A 17,351-nucleotide genomic window follows, 5' to 3' on the forward strand; every position below is an offset into this window, starting at 1 on the left:
TGGTTACCCAATTTAAGTGACAAAAATAACACAAAAAACTCGGGCACAGCTTCCAAAGTTTGTCATTGACCTGGCCTACGGTGGCAGGCAGCATGCAGCGGGATGACTCACTTTCTACTGCACCGCTCCTCCGACTGCCAGCCAAAACCTCACTACGCCTCAGGGAAATACCACTTGATGTTTTCAGAGCTATCTTCCATGCTGCAGGCCTTCACAACATGAAATTAAATACAGTACGTATCTGTTTTTTAGGACCTGGAGATCCGTAAGGAGCGACGCATAATCCTGGACTGTGAACAAGACAAAGTCAAAGACATCATGGAGCAGGTTGATTCCAGTCTTTTCACTACTACTATTATTAAGTAATAAAATCCGTCCATTAATTTGAAAGCTTCTTCTACCCTTTCAACGTCTTATTGATTCATCCTCTGGAGTTTATTATATCTCTGGAAAGGAATGTACTTTTGTACTTTATAGGAAGATAAGATTAGGGTTGGGTTCTCATTGCTGATCATTTTATTTATTATCTTTAATATTTACATTATTTAGTTATTATCTAACTAAGCTGTTGCCAACTATGCAGTAAGTTGATGGTTTATGTTTTTACCAAGTTACTGCCTGGTATAAAGCTTTTTGTGTTGTTCAACAGGTTCGATTTTTTTCATAGCTTTAACTTTTCACTCCTCTCATTCTATAGTATTGCAAAACTAACAGAAATATTACATTAGCTGGATCATGGTTTTACTGTCCAATGAAAACCACGTATGTACCACCATACAAACCACCATGTATCCAACATTTGTAATTTCTCATTTTTCTGACTGAAATTGAAGGATCAAGTGTTCCCTAATGGTTTGAGAATATTATATAACTTCTTAAGCTGGATAAACCATTTGAAAACCCATTTGATTATCCTATGTAATTATAAGCTGCAAACTGGACTGTTTTTCTCAGCTCATGAAAAGGAAACTTTTTGGAAATATGTGTATTTCACTGGACAGCATTGATAGACTAGCAAATGTATAAAATAAACTATGCATTTTCATGACAGTTTTATAGTAATATAGTATTGACACAGGTTCTACTTTCTTCCCATCAGGTGATCACTATAGGCCGGCATGTGAAGGGATACCACTATATCATTGCTAACTTGGTGAGTATCCGTCTGCCTCTGATTCGACTATATACTGTATATATATATAAAATTACAGTCATCGACTGACTGGCTGGCAGAGCAAGTAGTCACATTCAAACAAGCTGCAATAGGCAGGGAACAGATTTACAAACTGTCTCGCAGAAATAGCTGCAATAATGAGGCTCAACTTAGAAGATCTGGCAATGGGTCGATTGCTGGTTGACTGGTGTATATCCAGTAAAGCAGTGATTCCTGAGTGGGGCATGGTCAAAAACTCCATTCTAAGGGGATTGTGAGCAGGTGGGTAAATTAAACTGAAATATGTTACTTTAAAGTGCAGCAACTTTTGGGCACATGTTTTTTTTTAAAGATCCATTATCTGTCACACAAAGTACATGTTGTAACGGTCACTAGTACATGCAAACTGGAACCCAAAAGCAGGACAAAGAGACAGTTACAAGGATTGTTCAGTTTACTCAATAGACAGACAGAGTTGGAACAGGCACATCAGATACAGGAACTAGAATAATGCTGAAGAGCTTGGCAGTAACACGAGACAATCTGGCAGGGACCAAGTGCAAGTGGACTGGTCGAAATAGTGAGGGTCTAATGAGAGAATGGGCTGCAGGTGAAATGGGCGTGGACGACCAGATGAGGGGAATGAGCGCTTTAATGGTGTGAGTGGCAGGACCTGAAATGACAGGCAGGCTAAATCAAAACAATCTAAAAAGTAGTGCAATTTGTGAGACATGGTGTCTATAAGTGTCTCTATCATGACTCGGCAGGCATGGACTGGTCAAGCTTTAGCAGCTCAATTAGCCATAGTGACATTAAGTAGCTGATCAGCAGATCAGCCTCCCTACTGGAGGCTGATCTGCCTCCAGTAGGGGGGCACAAACTTGCGGCTAAGCATGATCCTCTCAGAGAATGAAATATCGAGTGTAAATACAAAGTCATCAATTTAAATAACATTTCTGCTGTTCTTGTTCCAGGGTTTTGTAGATGGCGACCTCTCTAAAATCCAGTATGGAGGTGCGAATGTGTCAGGGTTCCAGATAGTAGATTTTGATGATCCTGTGGTAGCAAAGTTTGACCAGCGATGGGAGGCCCTTGAAGAGAAGGAGTATCCTGGAGCTGATGCACGGATCAAAGTAAGATTTGGACGTTCATCATTCGTTCATAGGCTGGTTTGAATTAGTTTAAATTGTTTCCGGAAAGAAAGATGCTGGGTAAGGAGGATTTAGATCAGTGATTCTCAACTGGTGGGTTGAGACCCACAAGTGGGTCGAGGACCCTTGCCTGAATTTATTTTTTTTTTTTTTAAATCTTGTGCTTTTATTTTGAAGGGGATTTTTTATGCAGCGGAGTTATTCACACTCCATAACAGTATTTGGCGTTAATGCCTTGTAATGCTAATAGACACCCATTTCATAGTATAGAAGAGCACCCACAAAGTTTGTTTTCATATGCTAATTGAGTGAAATGCAAGTACGACACCGACTACATGAGATATGGATTTTCTTACATTGAGGACAAATGAGGGCAAAACCCTCAGTGTGTTTTGTGCAGCGAGGTTCTGACACAAGAAAGCATGAAGCCGTCAAAACTGAAGCGGCATTTGTTGGATCAATCCGCAGCGGATAAACTGAAAACTATACCTCTGTCAAATGACACTATAAGTAGGTGAATTGAAGACATGTCAGATGACATCAAACAACAGACCACAGCTCGATATAAGGCAAGTGGTCATTTTGCATTACAAATGGACGAATCTACAGAAATAACAAAAAAATCAGTTTTACTTGTTTACGTGAAAGATGTGTGGGACGGGAACTGACAGGAACAAGAGAGCTCACTACTACTACGACTGCAGAGGACATTTTCAGCTCAGGTTCAAACTGCACCATCTTTTCATTAAATACATTTGAGAAGTTGAACATTTGGGTCGCGACTTGTCATTAAGGGGTGATGGTGGGTCCCGCAGCCAGACCATTTGAGAACCACTGATTTAGATAATCTGGAGATAGTCCAGGATACAGTAGCATCATCATGCTAACATTGATTTTAATAATCTAACTCTTCATATATCATGAGTACATACGATTTTGTCGCAAAGCACTTAATGAGGTTTGCTGTAAAATTCTAGATGTTTTAGACATGATATGAGCCACTTGTTTGGCAATTTTTTTGTGCCGCTGCAACGACCAACACGAGCACCACTCAGACCACTTGGTATTTTCCTGACCTTAAAATTGTCTTTTCCTGTGTGGAAATATTTTGGTGACCAGTGCCAAGCGCACAATACACAAGTGGGAAGAGAGGCACAAACATGTGGAAGGTTGATTCACATTAAGCAGTGCTAAAGCAGTTTTTGGTATATTGTTGGAAAGTGTCAGACTGCTGAGAATAGGAGCCTATTTCTGGCACAATGCAACTCTGTTTCCACCTTGATGATTTGATCAGCATGTGCAAACTAGATCTTTAATGGAATCATATTGCAACAAAATTATATATCAAAATATAGTGATAACACAATTACGTTGTCTATATTAATCATAATAAGCACGTACTAACTCAAATTTCTCAGAAAATCAGAATTGACAACAATCTGAATACTCTGTACTTGTGTACATGCATGTAAACATAGTTTACTATAATATTTATTGAAACTGTTATGTTAATTTTACCCTAAAGTTCTTAAAGAGCTGAGCTCTTTCTCAAATATTAATCTTCAGGTTCCCAGCTATGTGGCATCTACTATTGACGAGCTATCTCCCCTGAAAGATCCTGTCACTCCTAAAAAAGACAAAAATGTATCTATGGTCTAAAAGTGGTGGTGTGGAAGAGGTTAACATAGTGTCCTTTATGTTTGGAAAATTCATGATATTGACTAGAATTGTGTGGGATGAACTTTTGTTGGCAACTCATTGTTTTGTAATATTGAGTTGCCAGAGAGACAGATGCAGTTCCTCAGGTCACAGTGGATGATGGTTTTCAAAATTTTAACCAAATGTCGCCATATTCCACACAGCCTCACAGCAGGCAGCATGTTAGAGAGGTAATAGGGATTTTTGCCTTTGTTTCTGTGTCTTTCAGTATACCTCAGCCCTCACCTATGATGCTGTCCATGTGATGACGGAGGCGTTCCGCTTCCTTCACAAGCAGAGAATAGACATGAGTCGCCGTGGCAACAGTGGAGACTGTCTGGCCAATCCAGCAGTTCCCTGGGCACAGGGGGTGGAGATTGAACGTGCCCTCAAACAGGTAACCATGTATTATAATGAATATAAACCACAGTTGCCCCCCCCCTCTAGACTACAAGCATATCAGCCCCATGTTTGGGGACTGGGCCTTTAACAGTGTAAACAAAACTTCTCCGTCTCCGTTTGAGTATAACTGAGGCTTAAGTAGTAATAGCGGTTGGTCTTTATGCGTGAGACTATGGGCTATGACACTGAAAACAGGGACTGCTTTGAAAATTCTTCTGTGTCTGATTGCTGGTGGATGTCCAGCATATAATGCTGCGTCCAGCAGCCCTCTTACTCATTTTAATGGGGCCGCTGCATTGGCGCAGCAGGGCTGCACGTGCAGAGGGCTGCAGGGGAAAAAAAGGCAGGGTCATCCTAAGTAAAAAGCCTGGTTCAGCATCTTCTGGCAAGGCACTGTGGTGGCCAATCAAATAGATGTAAGTTAGTAATGTGACCACTTTTGAAAGTATGAATTGACTGTAGCCGTGATAACTTTCCAGAGTTTGAAAATCTTGTCTCATAGCGTTATAAACAGCTGTACAATGCTTTGGTGTCTGATAAACCAAAAGGGCACTTTTTATACATAAAATATGGTTGTTATTTTTCTATAAATTCATTGAGATGCATGGAGTAATTTATATAGTAAAACGCATCTTGAACGTGTGTGAACTTCAATGAAATCTAGAATGTGTGTGTTGTGTGCATTTGTGTATAGGTTCGTGTCGATGGTTTAACAGGGAATATTCAGTTTGACCAGTATGGAAAGAGAATCAACTACTCAGTGACAGTCATGGAGCTGAAGACTAGTGGACCTGTTAAGGTAACTGAAGAATCAATTTGGCATCATGACTATAATTCTAGCATAGCTATGTGATATGTAACATTTGTGTGTGTGTGTGTGTTTTTTTTAGATTGGCTATTGGAATGAGGTGGATAAAATGGTGGTGACAAAGTCAGACCTTTACCCCAACGACACCATGGGAATGGAAAACAAGACAGTCATCGTCACAACTATACTGGTAATAAACACATCAATGACACTCAATGTGAATGTGTGGGCCAACTGAAAAAAACACCCAAAAATGTAACAGTCACGGTGGAATCAACCAAATGTACACAAGCTGGGCCTCTAAAGTTGTAGTACAGTGTATTCACGATGTGTTCTGTAAATGTGTAGTCAAAGATATATCACCACTACAATGGATAAAATGAATGATAAATTACCAAGTAAGTGCTGGAACAGAAATGGACAAAAGCTTGCGATTGATAAATGGAAAGACAGTATTTTCTGTACTTCTGTATTCAATATGACAAAAGAGAGTGAGTTAACATTAGTCACAGTGGCAATATGGAAAACATCATAATACAATAAAGCATGTCATTATCACACATAGGAATAACTCGGCATGTGCTTGTGCGTGTGTGTGTAGGAAGCCCCCTATGTGATGCTGAAGAAGAATGCTGAGCTGTTTCAAGACAATGACCGTTACGAAGGTATGTTTATATACTCTATTGTGTATATTTGTTTATTTCTTAAATAGCTAATTTCATTCACTTTTGTTTACCTGTTTATTGAGTTGTTAAAGCTAGAGAAAACAGGCTCTACAGTCACATTCTTCCAGACCTTTATACTGGGCTCTCTCCCTAAAAAAGACACAATGGTACTTCCATAATCTAACATAGCACCATCACACAGCTGTGTGTTTTCATACAGTTCTTACATAGTTATGAATATGTTGGTAATCCAACAATTTTTAAATTGTTGGATGTTGTCATGCATGTCACCATAATCCCCAAGAAGTCTTGAATGGGACCAAGACTTGAACTTAGATGAACTTATTATTAAGTATTCAACGCTGTAGTCTATATTCTAGGACACTTGTCTAGCACTTCTGATGTGTCCCTCTGTGCATATGTAAGTGTCTTTTTTACTTATATTTTAACCAATGCTAGGTTACTGCGTTGACCTGGCTGCCGAGATTGCAAAGCACTGTGGTATCCGCTACCAGTTAAGAATTGTGGGAGATGGCAAATATGGAGCAAGAGATGCAGAAACCAAGATCTGGAATGGTATGGTTGGAGAGCTGGTGTATGGGGTAAGATTTAAAACATGTAAAATGTTCTAATGTTTAATGAACATTCAGTTTTTCTAATGTTGAAAGCAGCAGTGAGGGTTCATGTCGCTTCATGTCAACTGTTTATATTGAAAATAACTTGTCAAACTCTCTCAATTGGTCTTTGTCTTCCCAACAGAAAGCAGATATAGCCGTTGCTCCTCTGACGATCACTCTTGTTCGTGAAGAGGTGATAGATTTCTCCAAACCCTTCATGTCTTTGGGAATCTCCATCATGATCAAGAAGCCACAGAAATCTAAACCAGGCGTCTTCTCCTTTCTGGACCCACTGGCCTATGAAATCTGGATGTGCATTGTCTTTGCCTATATTGGAGTTAGTGTTGTACTCTTTCTGGTAAGTCAGTCTGTTTTGTATAGATGTGTTTTGTTACCACCATAACTGTCAGGTACTCTGCTGTCACCACGGCTGTCAGAGTTTTTTAATGTGTGTGTGTTGTGTGCATGAGTATTCTGCCGGGAATGTGTAGTTGAAGCTCAAGAATAAGATTAATTTCATCTGCATTTCATCTACAACCCCAATTTCTGATTTGATGCAGATCCATAAACAAGACTCCTAAAATCTAACAGTGCTAAATCTGCCTTTTATTGCATTGGCAATGTAACCGGCTCTTCATAGGTTTGCCTAATTGGGTTTTATAAGAAAAGATTGAACGCAGACAGAGAATCCAGTTCAACATCAGCCATAACACTTTAGTTCTCATTTTACTCTCTCCCTCTCTTCCCCTCAACATAGACGAACATAAAATCTGTTACAGTAATAAACAATATGACAACATAATTAACATAATATTATGTTAATATATTATATTACTACTAGTGTCTGACAGGCTGTGCACAATTTTCTGCTGAGCCGAGGCCGACAACATGAAGGAGACCAATGTTCAGTAGAGGTGTGTGTTTGCATATAGGTACAGCTCAATGTGGAAAATCAGAGCTTTAAATTATTATTTTTTCTTGTAGGTATCCAGATTCAGCCCCTACGAGTGGACGCTAGAGGAGCCAGAGGATGGAGCAATGCCACTGACAACTGAATCCAACAATGAGTTTGGGATCTTTAACTCCCTTTGGTTCTCTTTGGGTGCTTTCATGCGGCAGGGTTGCGACATCTCACCAAGGTTGGTATGGCAGTTAAAGTTAAAGGCTTTTCTGGGTTAGAATGTAATAATGTAATAGTGATTTCTGATACCAGCCAAAAACACACCAACATGTGAATAAGAGTACTAGCACTTATTTGTTTCTACTTCAAGCACTGGTCAGCATTGACCTTCTAGATATTGAAACAAGATCGCAAACTTTCTGTAACCTCAACGGAATGTTTTAGTTCCACAACTATAACATTTTTTACCATGACCAGGATGTTTACTTGATCTACACCAAGTTCTTTGAGTTACCTAAACAAAATTGTAGAAACAATCGTAGACCTTTTTTTATTAGGGCCCAAGCAACCGACTAGTCGAGCCAGCGAAGGCCCTATTGAAATTGTAAGGATTATTAGGGCCCGAGCACCGACGTAGTCGGAGCGGAGGACCTATTGTTCTTCTAATGTTTATTATTAGGGCCCGAGCACCGACGTAGTCGGAGCGGAGGACCTATTGTTATTCTACTGTTTTTTATTATTATTATTAGGGCCTGAGCACCGACGTAGTCGGTAGCGTAGGACCTATTGTTCTTCAAATGTTTATTATTATTATTAGGGCCCGAGCACCGACAACGTCGGGCCGCGAGGTCCCTATTGAAACTGTAGGAATTATTATTATTAGGGCCCGAGCACCGACAACGTCGGGCCGCGAGGTCCCTATTGAAACTGTAGGAATTATTAGGGCCCGAGCACTGACGTAGTCGGAGCGGAGGACCTATTGTTATTCTAATGTTTTTTATTATTAGGGCCCGAGCACCGACGTAGTCGGAGCGGAGGACCTATTGTTATTCTAATGTTTTTTATTATTATTAGGGCCCGAGCACCGACGTAGTCGGAGCGGAGGACCTATTGTTATTCTAATGTTTTTTATTATTATTATTATTATTAGGGCCCGAGCACCGACGTAGTCGGAGCGGAGGACCTATTGTTATTCTAATGTTTTTTATTATTAGGGCCCGAGCACCGACGTAGTCGGAGCGGAGGACCTATTGTTATTCTAATGTTTTTAGGGCCCGAGCACCGACGTAGTCGGTGCGGAGGACCTATTGTTATTCTAATGTTTTTTATTATTAGGGCCCGAGCACCGACGTAGTCGGAGCGGAGGACCTATTGTTATTCTAATGTTTTTTATTATTATTATTATTATTAGGGCCCGAGCACCGACGTAGTCGGAGCGGAGGACCTATTGTTATTCTAATGTTTTTTATTATTATTATTATTATTATTATTATTATTATTATTATTATTATTATCGTACCAGTTTCATCGCAAAAAGGAGGTGCTTGGGATACTGGGAATCTTTTGAAATTTGGCACAAAATTCAATCGTGGTGAAAATTCCAGTATTATTGGGGTGTCCAGCTGCGGCATGACATTTTGGCTCGATAGCGCCCCCTACAGAGTAGCCCCAACTTTGGGTTTCACCTAGCTGTATGAAATTTGGTAGGTATGTGGAACGTGATGGGACGTACAAAAAAGTCAAAAGGAGGTATATCCTAAACCAAACAGGAAGTCGGCCATTTTGAATTTTATGACGTTTTTGGACCGTTTCAAGGCGCCGTACTTTAACGAATTCCTCCTAGAGATTAAACCCGATTGCCTTCAGATTTGGTCAGTATGCTCTTGAGACCTTGGCAGTGAAACGATACTCAAAGATCAAAAAGTTATCAAACTATGTGTCCGTGGCGTGGCGGCAAAAAAACACCATTCGCCATGAAACAGGAAGTTGTTGTAACTCGGCTGTACATTGCCTAATCTGCTCCAAATTTCTCAGATGTCATAACATCCTGACCCTGAACACATGTATATGACAATTTTGAATCATAGTAATAGCGCCACCTAGTGGCAACAGGAAGTCATATGTTGTGTACTTTGACACCCTACTGCTCACAGATTAATCGGATCCCTCTCAAATTTTGTCACAAAAGCCTTAAGACCTTGATAATGCTTCATTGTGAAAATTGTAGGAAGTTGTCGAAGCATGGCGACGTGGCGGCTCTGCGAATTTCGATCCTTCGCCATGAACGAATAAACTGATGTAACTCGACTCCGCATCATCAGATCTTTACCAGATTTCACATGTTTGATTAAACTCCAGGCCTGAAGACATCTGCAAGCCAATTTTGAATCAAAGTCATAGCGCCACCTACTGGCAACAGTAAGTTAAAGTCTTTATACTTTGGCTTGTTTCTCTTAGTCGGAAAATCAGATCAACATCAAATTTGTTCCACACAAATGTAAGAAGTTCATAATGCCAGTTCTGTAAGCTTTTGATGTTTCGTCGAACGCCGTTGCCGTGGTAACGCAGTCTTCGCCGTGAAAAACGATGGTCATTTGGAGAGGTTTAAAAAAGCTCAAAACACAAGCAAACTTGACACACAGATCACAAGGCCAAAATGTAGTTCTATAATATGATTTTATTCAATCAGAGTGTTAAATCGGCTCAATAGCGCCCCCTACAAAATTTCGACGAAGCAGCCCTCGCAGTACGTTTCACATAGATTAACAAAATTTGGTAGGCACATGTATCACATGTGGACTTAAATAAAAGTCTCTTGGGGCCATGCCCTAAACCCAACCGGAAGTCAGCCATTTTGAAATTTGTATGACTTTCTAGTGTCGTTTTAGACATTTCCAGGGGCTCTACTTTAACGAACTCCTCCTTAGGAATTAATCAGATCGACTTCAAATTTGGTCAGTACAATCTAAAGATCTTTGTGATGAAAAGTTACTCAAAGGTTGTTGTTTCGTGAAAGGCCGTTGCCGTGGCAACGCATTCTTCGCCACGAAAAACAAAAGTTTTTTTGAGGGGTTAAAAATGCTCAAAACGTAACCAAACTTGTCAAACACATTTAAAATCCTGAATGTAGTTATCTGATGTGATTTTAATGCTTCAGAGCGGCAAGTTGGCTCGATAGCGCCCCCTACAATTTTTTGACGATGCAGCCCTCGCAGTACGTTTCACCTAGCTGTATAAAATTTGGTAAGCAGATGTATCACATGTAGACTTAACAAAAAGTCTTAGGGGTTCATGCTCTAAACCCAACCGGAAGTCAGCCATTTTGAATTTTGTATGAATTTCTCCTGTTTTTTTCCATTTCCATGTGCTGTACTACGAACTCCTCCTAGGGAATTAATCCGATCAACTTAGAATTTGGTCAGAACAATCTAAAGACCGTAGCGATTAAAAGTTACTAAAAGCTTGAGGTTTCATCAAACAACATGGACTTGGTGTAGCAGCCATTTTACATGGTTCGCCATCATCCACCAAGCTGTTGTAACTCAACCTTACTTTGTCAAAACTGCCCCAAACTTGACATGCTTGATTGCTGTCGTGATTTTAGGACTTCTGCATGCCAATATTAACTCATAGTCATAGCGCCACCTACTGGCAACCACGGACGTAAACAGAATTCTATAATAACAGCGGCCCAAACAGGGTTTGTGGGCACAACATGAGAAAAAGACTTCTCTGATCTAAATATGTGCAAACTAAGATGCTTGGAGAACAAAAGGTAATCAACAGTGTTTTTCAAACCATGTCAGTGGGCATTAGTATAAATGATCTGTCTAGAGCTTCTACATGAGAATCAGGTTAAATGTTACAATGAATGCTTCACACTACAATCTAAAGTTACAGAAGAGCTTAAAATGAAAACAGTGTCAAATGAAAGTGTTCAAGTAAAAACAAATGACACTGCTGTTCTGTTAACTTTCATGTAAGTCCAAATACAATCAGTAGGACACTGCAGGGAGTTGAACTCCATCCCAGTAACCTGACAGTCTGTTATGTTACAAATACTGAAGCACATTCACACGTTCATTTTCTTAATGATCTTAACAGGCTTACATTTATGATTGTATCGGAGGTACACTCAAAACATTTGAGGCTTAAGACCTGGCAACATGGTCTTGCTATGCTGCTGGTCGACGCAGGAAATATCATCTAACTTGTGCATGCAGTGTATGATGGTCACAGAAATGCATTGCCGCATCAACCAGAGTCCTGCCAGTACCCTCGACGTGTGTGACGTTGCGAGGGCTCGATCAATGCTGCTTGCAGCTTTAATTTTGTATGAATTTCTCGTGTATTTTTCCCATTTCCAGGTGCTGTACTACGAACTAGTCCTAGGTAATTAATCAGATCAGCTTAGAATTTGGTCAGAACAATCTAAAGACCTTTGCGATTAAAAGTTTAGAATTCATCAAACATGGACTTGGTGTAGCGGCCATTTTACATGGTTTGCCATCATCCATCAAGCTGTTGTAACTCAACTGTACTTTGTCAAAACTGTCCCAAAGTTGACATGCTTGATTACTGTCATGATTTTAGGACATCTGCATGCCAATATTAACTCATAGTCATAGCGCCACCTACTGGCAACCACGGACGTAAGCAGGATTCTATAATTACAGCGGCCCGAACACTGAACTTAATAAAAGGGTTTGTGGACACACCATGAGAAAAAGACTTCTCTGATCTAAATATGTGCAAACTAAGATGCTTGGAGAGCAAAAGTTAGACAACAGTGGTTCTCAAACCATGTCAGTGGGCATTAGTATAATTGATCAGTCCAGAGCTTCTACTCGAGAATCAGAATAAATGTTGCAATGAATGCTTCACACTACAAACTAAAGTTACAGAAGAGCTTAAAATGAAAACAGTGTTAAATTAAAGTGTTCAAGTAAAAGCAAATTACACTACTGTTCTGTTAACTTTCATGTGAGTCCAAATACAATCAGCAGGACACTGCACCCAGTAAACTGACAAGTCTGTTATGTTACAAACACTGAAGCGCATTCACACACATTCATTTTCTTAATGATCTTAACAGGCTTACATTTATGATTGCATCGGAGTACACTCAAAACATTTGAGGCATAATGCCTGGCAACATGATCTTGCTACGCTGCTGGTCGACACAGAAATATCATCTAACTCGTGCACGCAGTATATGACGGTCACAGAAATGCATGACCGCGTCAACCAGAGTCCTGCCGGTATCCTCGACGTGCGCGTAGTTGCGAGGGCCCGATCAATGCTGCTTGCAGCTTTAATTATTATTAGGGCCCGAGCACCGACGTAGTCGGAGCGGAGGACCTATTGTTATTCTAATGTTTTTTATTATTATTATTATCGTACCAGTTTCATCGCAAAAAGGAGGTGCTTGGGATACAGGGAATCTTTTGAAATTTGGCACAAAATTCAATCGTGGTGAAAATTCCAGTATTATTGGGGTGTCCAGCTGCGGCATGACATTTTGGCTCGATAGCGCCCCCTACAGAGTAGCCCCAACTTTGGGTTTCACCTAGCTGTATGAAATTTGGTAGGTATGTGGAACGTGATGGGACGTACAAAAAAGTCAAAAGGAGGTATATCCTAAACCAAACAGGAAGTCGGCCATTTTGAATTTTATGACGTTTTTGGACCGTTTCAAGGCGCCGTACTTTAACGAACTCCTCCTAGAGATTAAACCCGATTGCCTTCAGATTTGGTCAGTATGCTCTTGAGACCTTGGCAGTGAAACGATACTCAAAGATCAAAAAGTTATCGAACTATGTGTCCGTGGTGTGGCGGCAAAAAAACACCATTCGCCATGAAACAGGAAGTTGTTGTAACTCGGCTGTACATTGCCTAATCTGCTCCAAATTTCTCAGATGTCATAACATCCTGACCCTGAACACATGTATATGACAATTTTGAATCATAGTAATAGCGCCACCTAGTGGCAACAGGAAGTCATATGTTGTGTACTTTGACACCCTACTGCTCACAGATTAATCGGATCCCTCTCAAATTTTGTCACAAAAGCCTTAAGACCTTGTTAATGCTTCATTGTGAAAATTGTAGGAAGTTGTCGAAGCGTGGCGACGTGGCGGCTCTGCGAATTTCGATCCTTCGCCATGAATGAATAAACTGATGTAACTCGACTCCGCATCATCAGATCTTTACCAGATTTCACATGTTTGATTAAACTCCAGGCCTGAAGACATCTGCAAGCCAATTTTGAATCCTAGTCATAGCGCCACCTACTGGCAACAGTAAGTTAAAGTCTTTATACTTTGGCTTGTTTCTCTTAGTTGGAAAATCAGATCAACATCAAATTTGTTCCACACAAATGTAAGAAGTTTATAATGCCAGTTCTCTAAGCTTTTGATGTTTCGTCGAACGCCGTTGCCGTGGTAACGCAGTCTTCGCCGTGAAAAACGATGGTCATTTGGAGAGGTTATAAAAGCTCGAAACACAAGCAAACTTGACACACAGATCACAAGGCCAAAATGTAGTTCTATAATATGATTTTATTCAATCAGAGTGTTAAATCGGCTCAATAGCGCCCCCTACAAAATTTCGACGAAGCAGCCCTCGCAGTACGTTTCACATAGATTAACAAAATTTGGTAGGCACATGTATCACATGTGGACTTAAATAAAAGTCTCTTGGGGCCATGCCCTAAACCCAACCGGAAGTCAGCCATTTTGAATTTAGTCTGAATTTCTAGTGTCGTTTTTTCAATTTCCAGGCGCTCTACTTTAACGAACTCCTCCCAGGGAACTAATCAGATCAACTTAGAATTTGGTCAGAACAATCTAAAGACCTTTGTGATTAAAAGTTACTCAAAGCTTGTTGTTTCGTGAAATGCCGTTGCCGTGGCGATGCATTCCTCGCCATGAAAAACAAAGGTGTTTTTGAGGGGCTAAAACTGCTCAAAACGTAACCAAACATGTCAAAAACATTTAAAATCCTGAATGTAGTTATCTGATGTGATTTTAATTCTTCAGAGCGGCAAGTCGGCTCGATAGCGCCCCCTACAATTTTTTGACAATGCAGCCCTCGCAGTACGTTTCACCTCGCTGTATAAAATTTGGTAAGCAGATGTATCACATGTAGACTTAACAAAAAGTCTTAGGGGTCCATGCTCTAAACCCAACCGGAAGTCAGCCATTTTGAATTTTGTATGAATTTCTCGTGTATTTTTCCCATTTCCATGTGCTGTACTACGAACTCCTCCTAGGGAATTAATCCGATCAACTTAGAATTTGGTTAGAACAATCGAAACACCTTAGCGATTTAAAAGTTACTAAAAGCTTGAGGTTTCATCGAACGATGTAGATGTGGTGTTGACGGCCATTTTACATGGTTCGCCATCATCCATCAAGCTGTTATAACTCAACTGTACTTTGTCAAAACTGTCCCAAACTTGACATGCTTGATTACTGTCATGATTTTAGAACTTCTGCATGCCAATATTAACTCATAGTCATAGCGCCACCTACTGACAACCACGGACGTAAGCAGGATTCTTTAATTACAGCAGCCCAAACACTGAATTTATTTAAAGGGTTCGTGGGCACACCATGAGAAAAAGACTTCTCTGATCTAAATATGTGCAAACTAAGATGCTTGGAGAGCAAAAGTTAGATAACAGTGGTTCTCAAACCACGTCAGTGGGCATTAGTATAAATGATCAGTCCAGAGCTTCGACATGAAAATCACGTTAAATGTTACAATGAATGCTTCACACCACAATCTAAAGTTATAGAAGAGCTTAAAATGAAAACGGTGTCAAATTGAAGTGTTCAAGTAAAAGCAAATGACACTACTGTTCTGTTAACTTTCATGTAAGTCCAAATACAATCAGCAGGACACTGCAGGGAGTTGAACCCCATCCCAGTAACCTGACGGTCTGTTATTTTACAAACACTGAAGCGCATTCACACATATTAATTTTCTTAATGATCTTAACAGGCTTACATTTATGATTTTATCGGAGGTACACTCAAAACATTTGAGGCTTAAGACCTGGCAACATGATCTTGCTACGCTGCTGGTAGACGCAGGAAATATAGTTTAACTCGTGCACGCAGTTTATGATGGTCACAGAAATGCATGGCCGCGTCAACCAGAGTCCTGCCAGTACCCTCGACGTGCGTGAAGTCGCGAGGGCCCGATCAATGCTGCTTGCAGCTTTAATTTTGTATGAATTTCTCGTGTATTTTTCCCATTTCCAGGTGCTGTACTACGAACTAGTCCTAGGTAATTAATCAGATCAGCTTAGAATTTGGTCAGAACAATCTAAAGACCTTTGTGATTAAAAGTTTAGAATTCATCAAACATGGACTTGGTGTAGCGGCCATTTTACATGGTTCGCCATCATCCATCAAGCTGTTGTAACTCAACTGTACTTTGTCAAAACTGTCCCAAAGTTGACATGCTTGATTACTGTCATGATTTTAGGACATCTGCATGCCAATATTAACTCATAGTCATAGCGCCACCTACTGGCAACCACAGACGTAAGCAGGATTCTATAATTACAGCGGCCCGAACACTGAACTTAATAAAAGGGTTTGTGGTCACACCATGAGAAAAAGACTTCTCTGATCTAAATATGTGCAAACTAAGATGCTTGGAGAGCAAAAGTTAGACAACAGTGGTTCTCAAACCATGTCAGTGGGCATTAGTATAAATGATCTGTCCAGAGCTTCTACATGAAAATCAGGTTAAATGTTATAATGAATGCTTCACACTACAATCTAAAGTTACAGAAGAGCTTAAAATGAAAACAGAGTTAAATTGAAGTGTTCAAGTAAAAGCAAATGACACTACTGTTCTGTTAACTTTCATGTAAGTCCAAATACAATCAGAACACTGCAGGGAGTTGAACCCCATCCCAGTAAATTGACAGTTTGTTATGTTTCAAACATTGAAGCGCATTCACGCACATTCATTTTCTTAATGATCTTAACAGGCTTACATCTATGATTGTATTGGGGGTACACTTAAAAACATTTGAGGCTTAAGACATGGCAACATGATCTTGCTACGCTGCTTGTCGAAGCAGGAAAAATCATCTAACTCGTGCACACAGTGTATGACGGTCACAGAAATACATGGCCGCGTCAACCAGAGTCCTGCCAGTACCCTTGACGTGCGTGAAGTTGCGAGGGCCCGATCAATGCTGCTTGCAGCTTTAATTTTCTATTCGCATATTTGGAGTATTTGCCATACTCTAAAACTCACCAAATTGTGCAGAGTTGTCAGGCCTGGTGCAAATAGAGGTATGATATAGGTTGCATATTTGTGTGAAAAAAGAAATGGCTCTCTAGCCGGTGACGCCCCTCGGCCTGTATGTCCGATTTACTTGAAATTCAACACACATGTCCAGATCCGCTAGATCTAAAAAAAAAAGCTTCTCAGACCCCTAAGGTCCGCCTACCAAAATTTTCCGCCATCTTGAATTATGTGAAAAACTCGTTTTTGAAAACTTCTCCTACACGCTTGGTCCGCTTGCTACCAAATTTGCTGTGGGTGATTATTGAATCTAGATCAAAAAGTTATCAAAAGCTTGTTGATATTTTATCTTATAGCGTTTAAAAGATACGGACCAATGAACTTCTTGGGGCGTGGCTTGTTTATCAATACACATAACTTCTCAACCGTGTATCTTAAAATCACCAAATTTGCAGTTTATGTGCACATTGCATGGTGGAACATCCCCTGCAATTTTCATTCCATTCAACCAATAGAGGGCGCTACAGTAATTCACTCAATTTCAGTTTTTTGGTGATTTTTCACGTTTTCAGCCTTTGTATTTTAACAAACTCCTCCTAGAGAATTCATGCGATCGACTTCAAATTTGTTCAGGATGCTCTTAAGACCTTAAGTTATCAAAAGCTAGAGTTTTCATCGAAGAA

General features: G+C 40.2%; 1 protein-coding gene across 6 annotated transcripts in view; it reads left to right on the plus strand.

Annotated features, from left to right (window-relative positions):
• LOC137866399 (glutamate receptor 2-like) overlaps positions 1-17,351 on the plus strand; it is a 64,364-nt gene that overhangs the window by 16,952 nt on the left and 30,061 nt on the right. For all 6 annotated transcript variants that reach the window (XM_068702280.1, XM_068702281.1, XM_068702279.1 and 3 more), the window contains exons 5-14: positions 253-327; positions 1,100-1,153; positions 2,128-2,286; positions 4,232-4,399; positions 5,099-5,203; positions 5,295-5,402; positions 5,814-5,877; positions 6,337-6,479; positions 6,637-6,852; positions 7,479-7,633. In XM_068702280.1, coding sequence (XP_068558381.1) covers positions 253-327; positions 1,100-1,153; positions 2,128-2,286; positions 4,232-4,399; positions 5,099-5,203; positions 5,295-5,402; positions 5,814-5,877; positions 6,337-6,479; positions 6,637-6,852; positions 7,479-7,633 — 1,247 coding nt within the window. The remainder of the gene's footprint in view (positions 1-252; positions 328-1,099; positions 1,154-2,127; positions 2,287-4,231; positions 4,400-5,098; positions 5,204-5,294; positions 5,403-5,813; positions 5,878-6,336; positions 6,480-6,636; positions 6,853-7,478; positions 7,634-17,351) is intronic.

Source organism: Cebidichthys violaceus, unplaced genomic scaffold, assembly GCF_023349555.1.
Source record: "Cebidichthys violaceus isolate CVI_PGR_0920_01 unplaced genomic scaffold, fCebVio1.0.p SCAF_82, whole genome shotgun sequence".
Lineage (NCBI taxonomy): Eukaryota > Metazoa > Chordata > Actinopteri > Perciformes > Stichaeidae > Cebidichthys > Cebidichthys violaceus.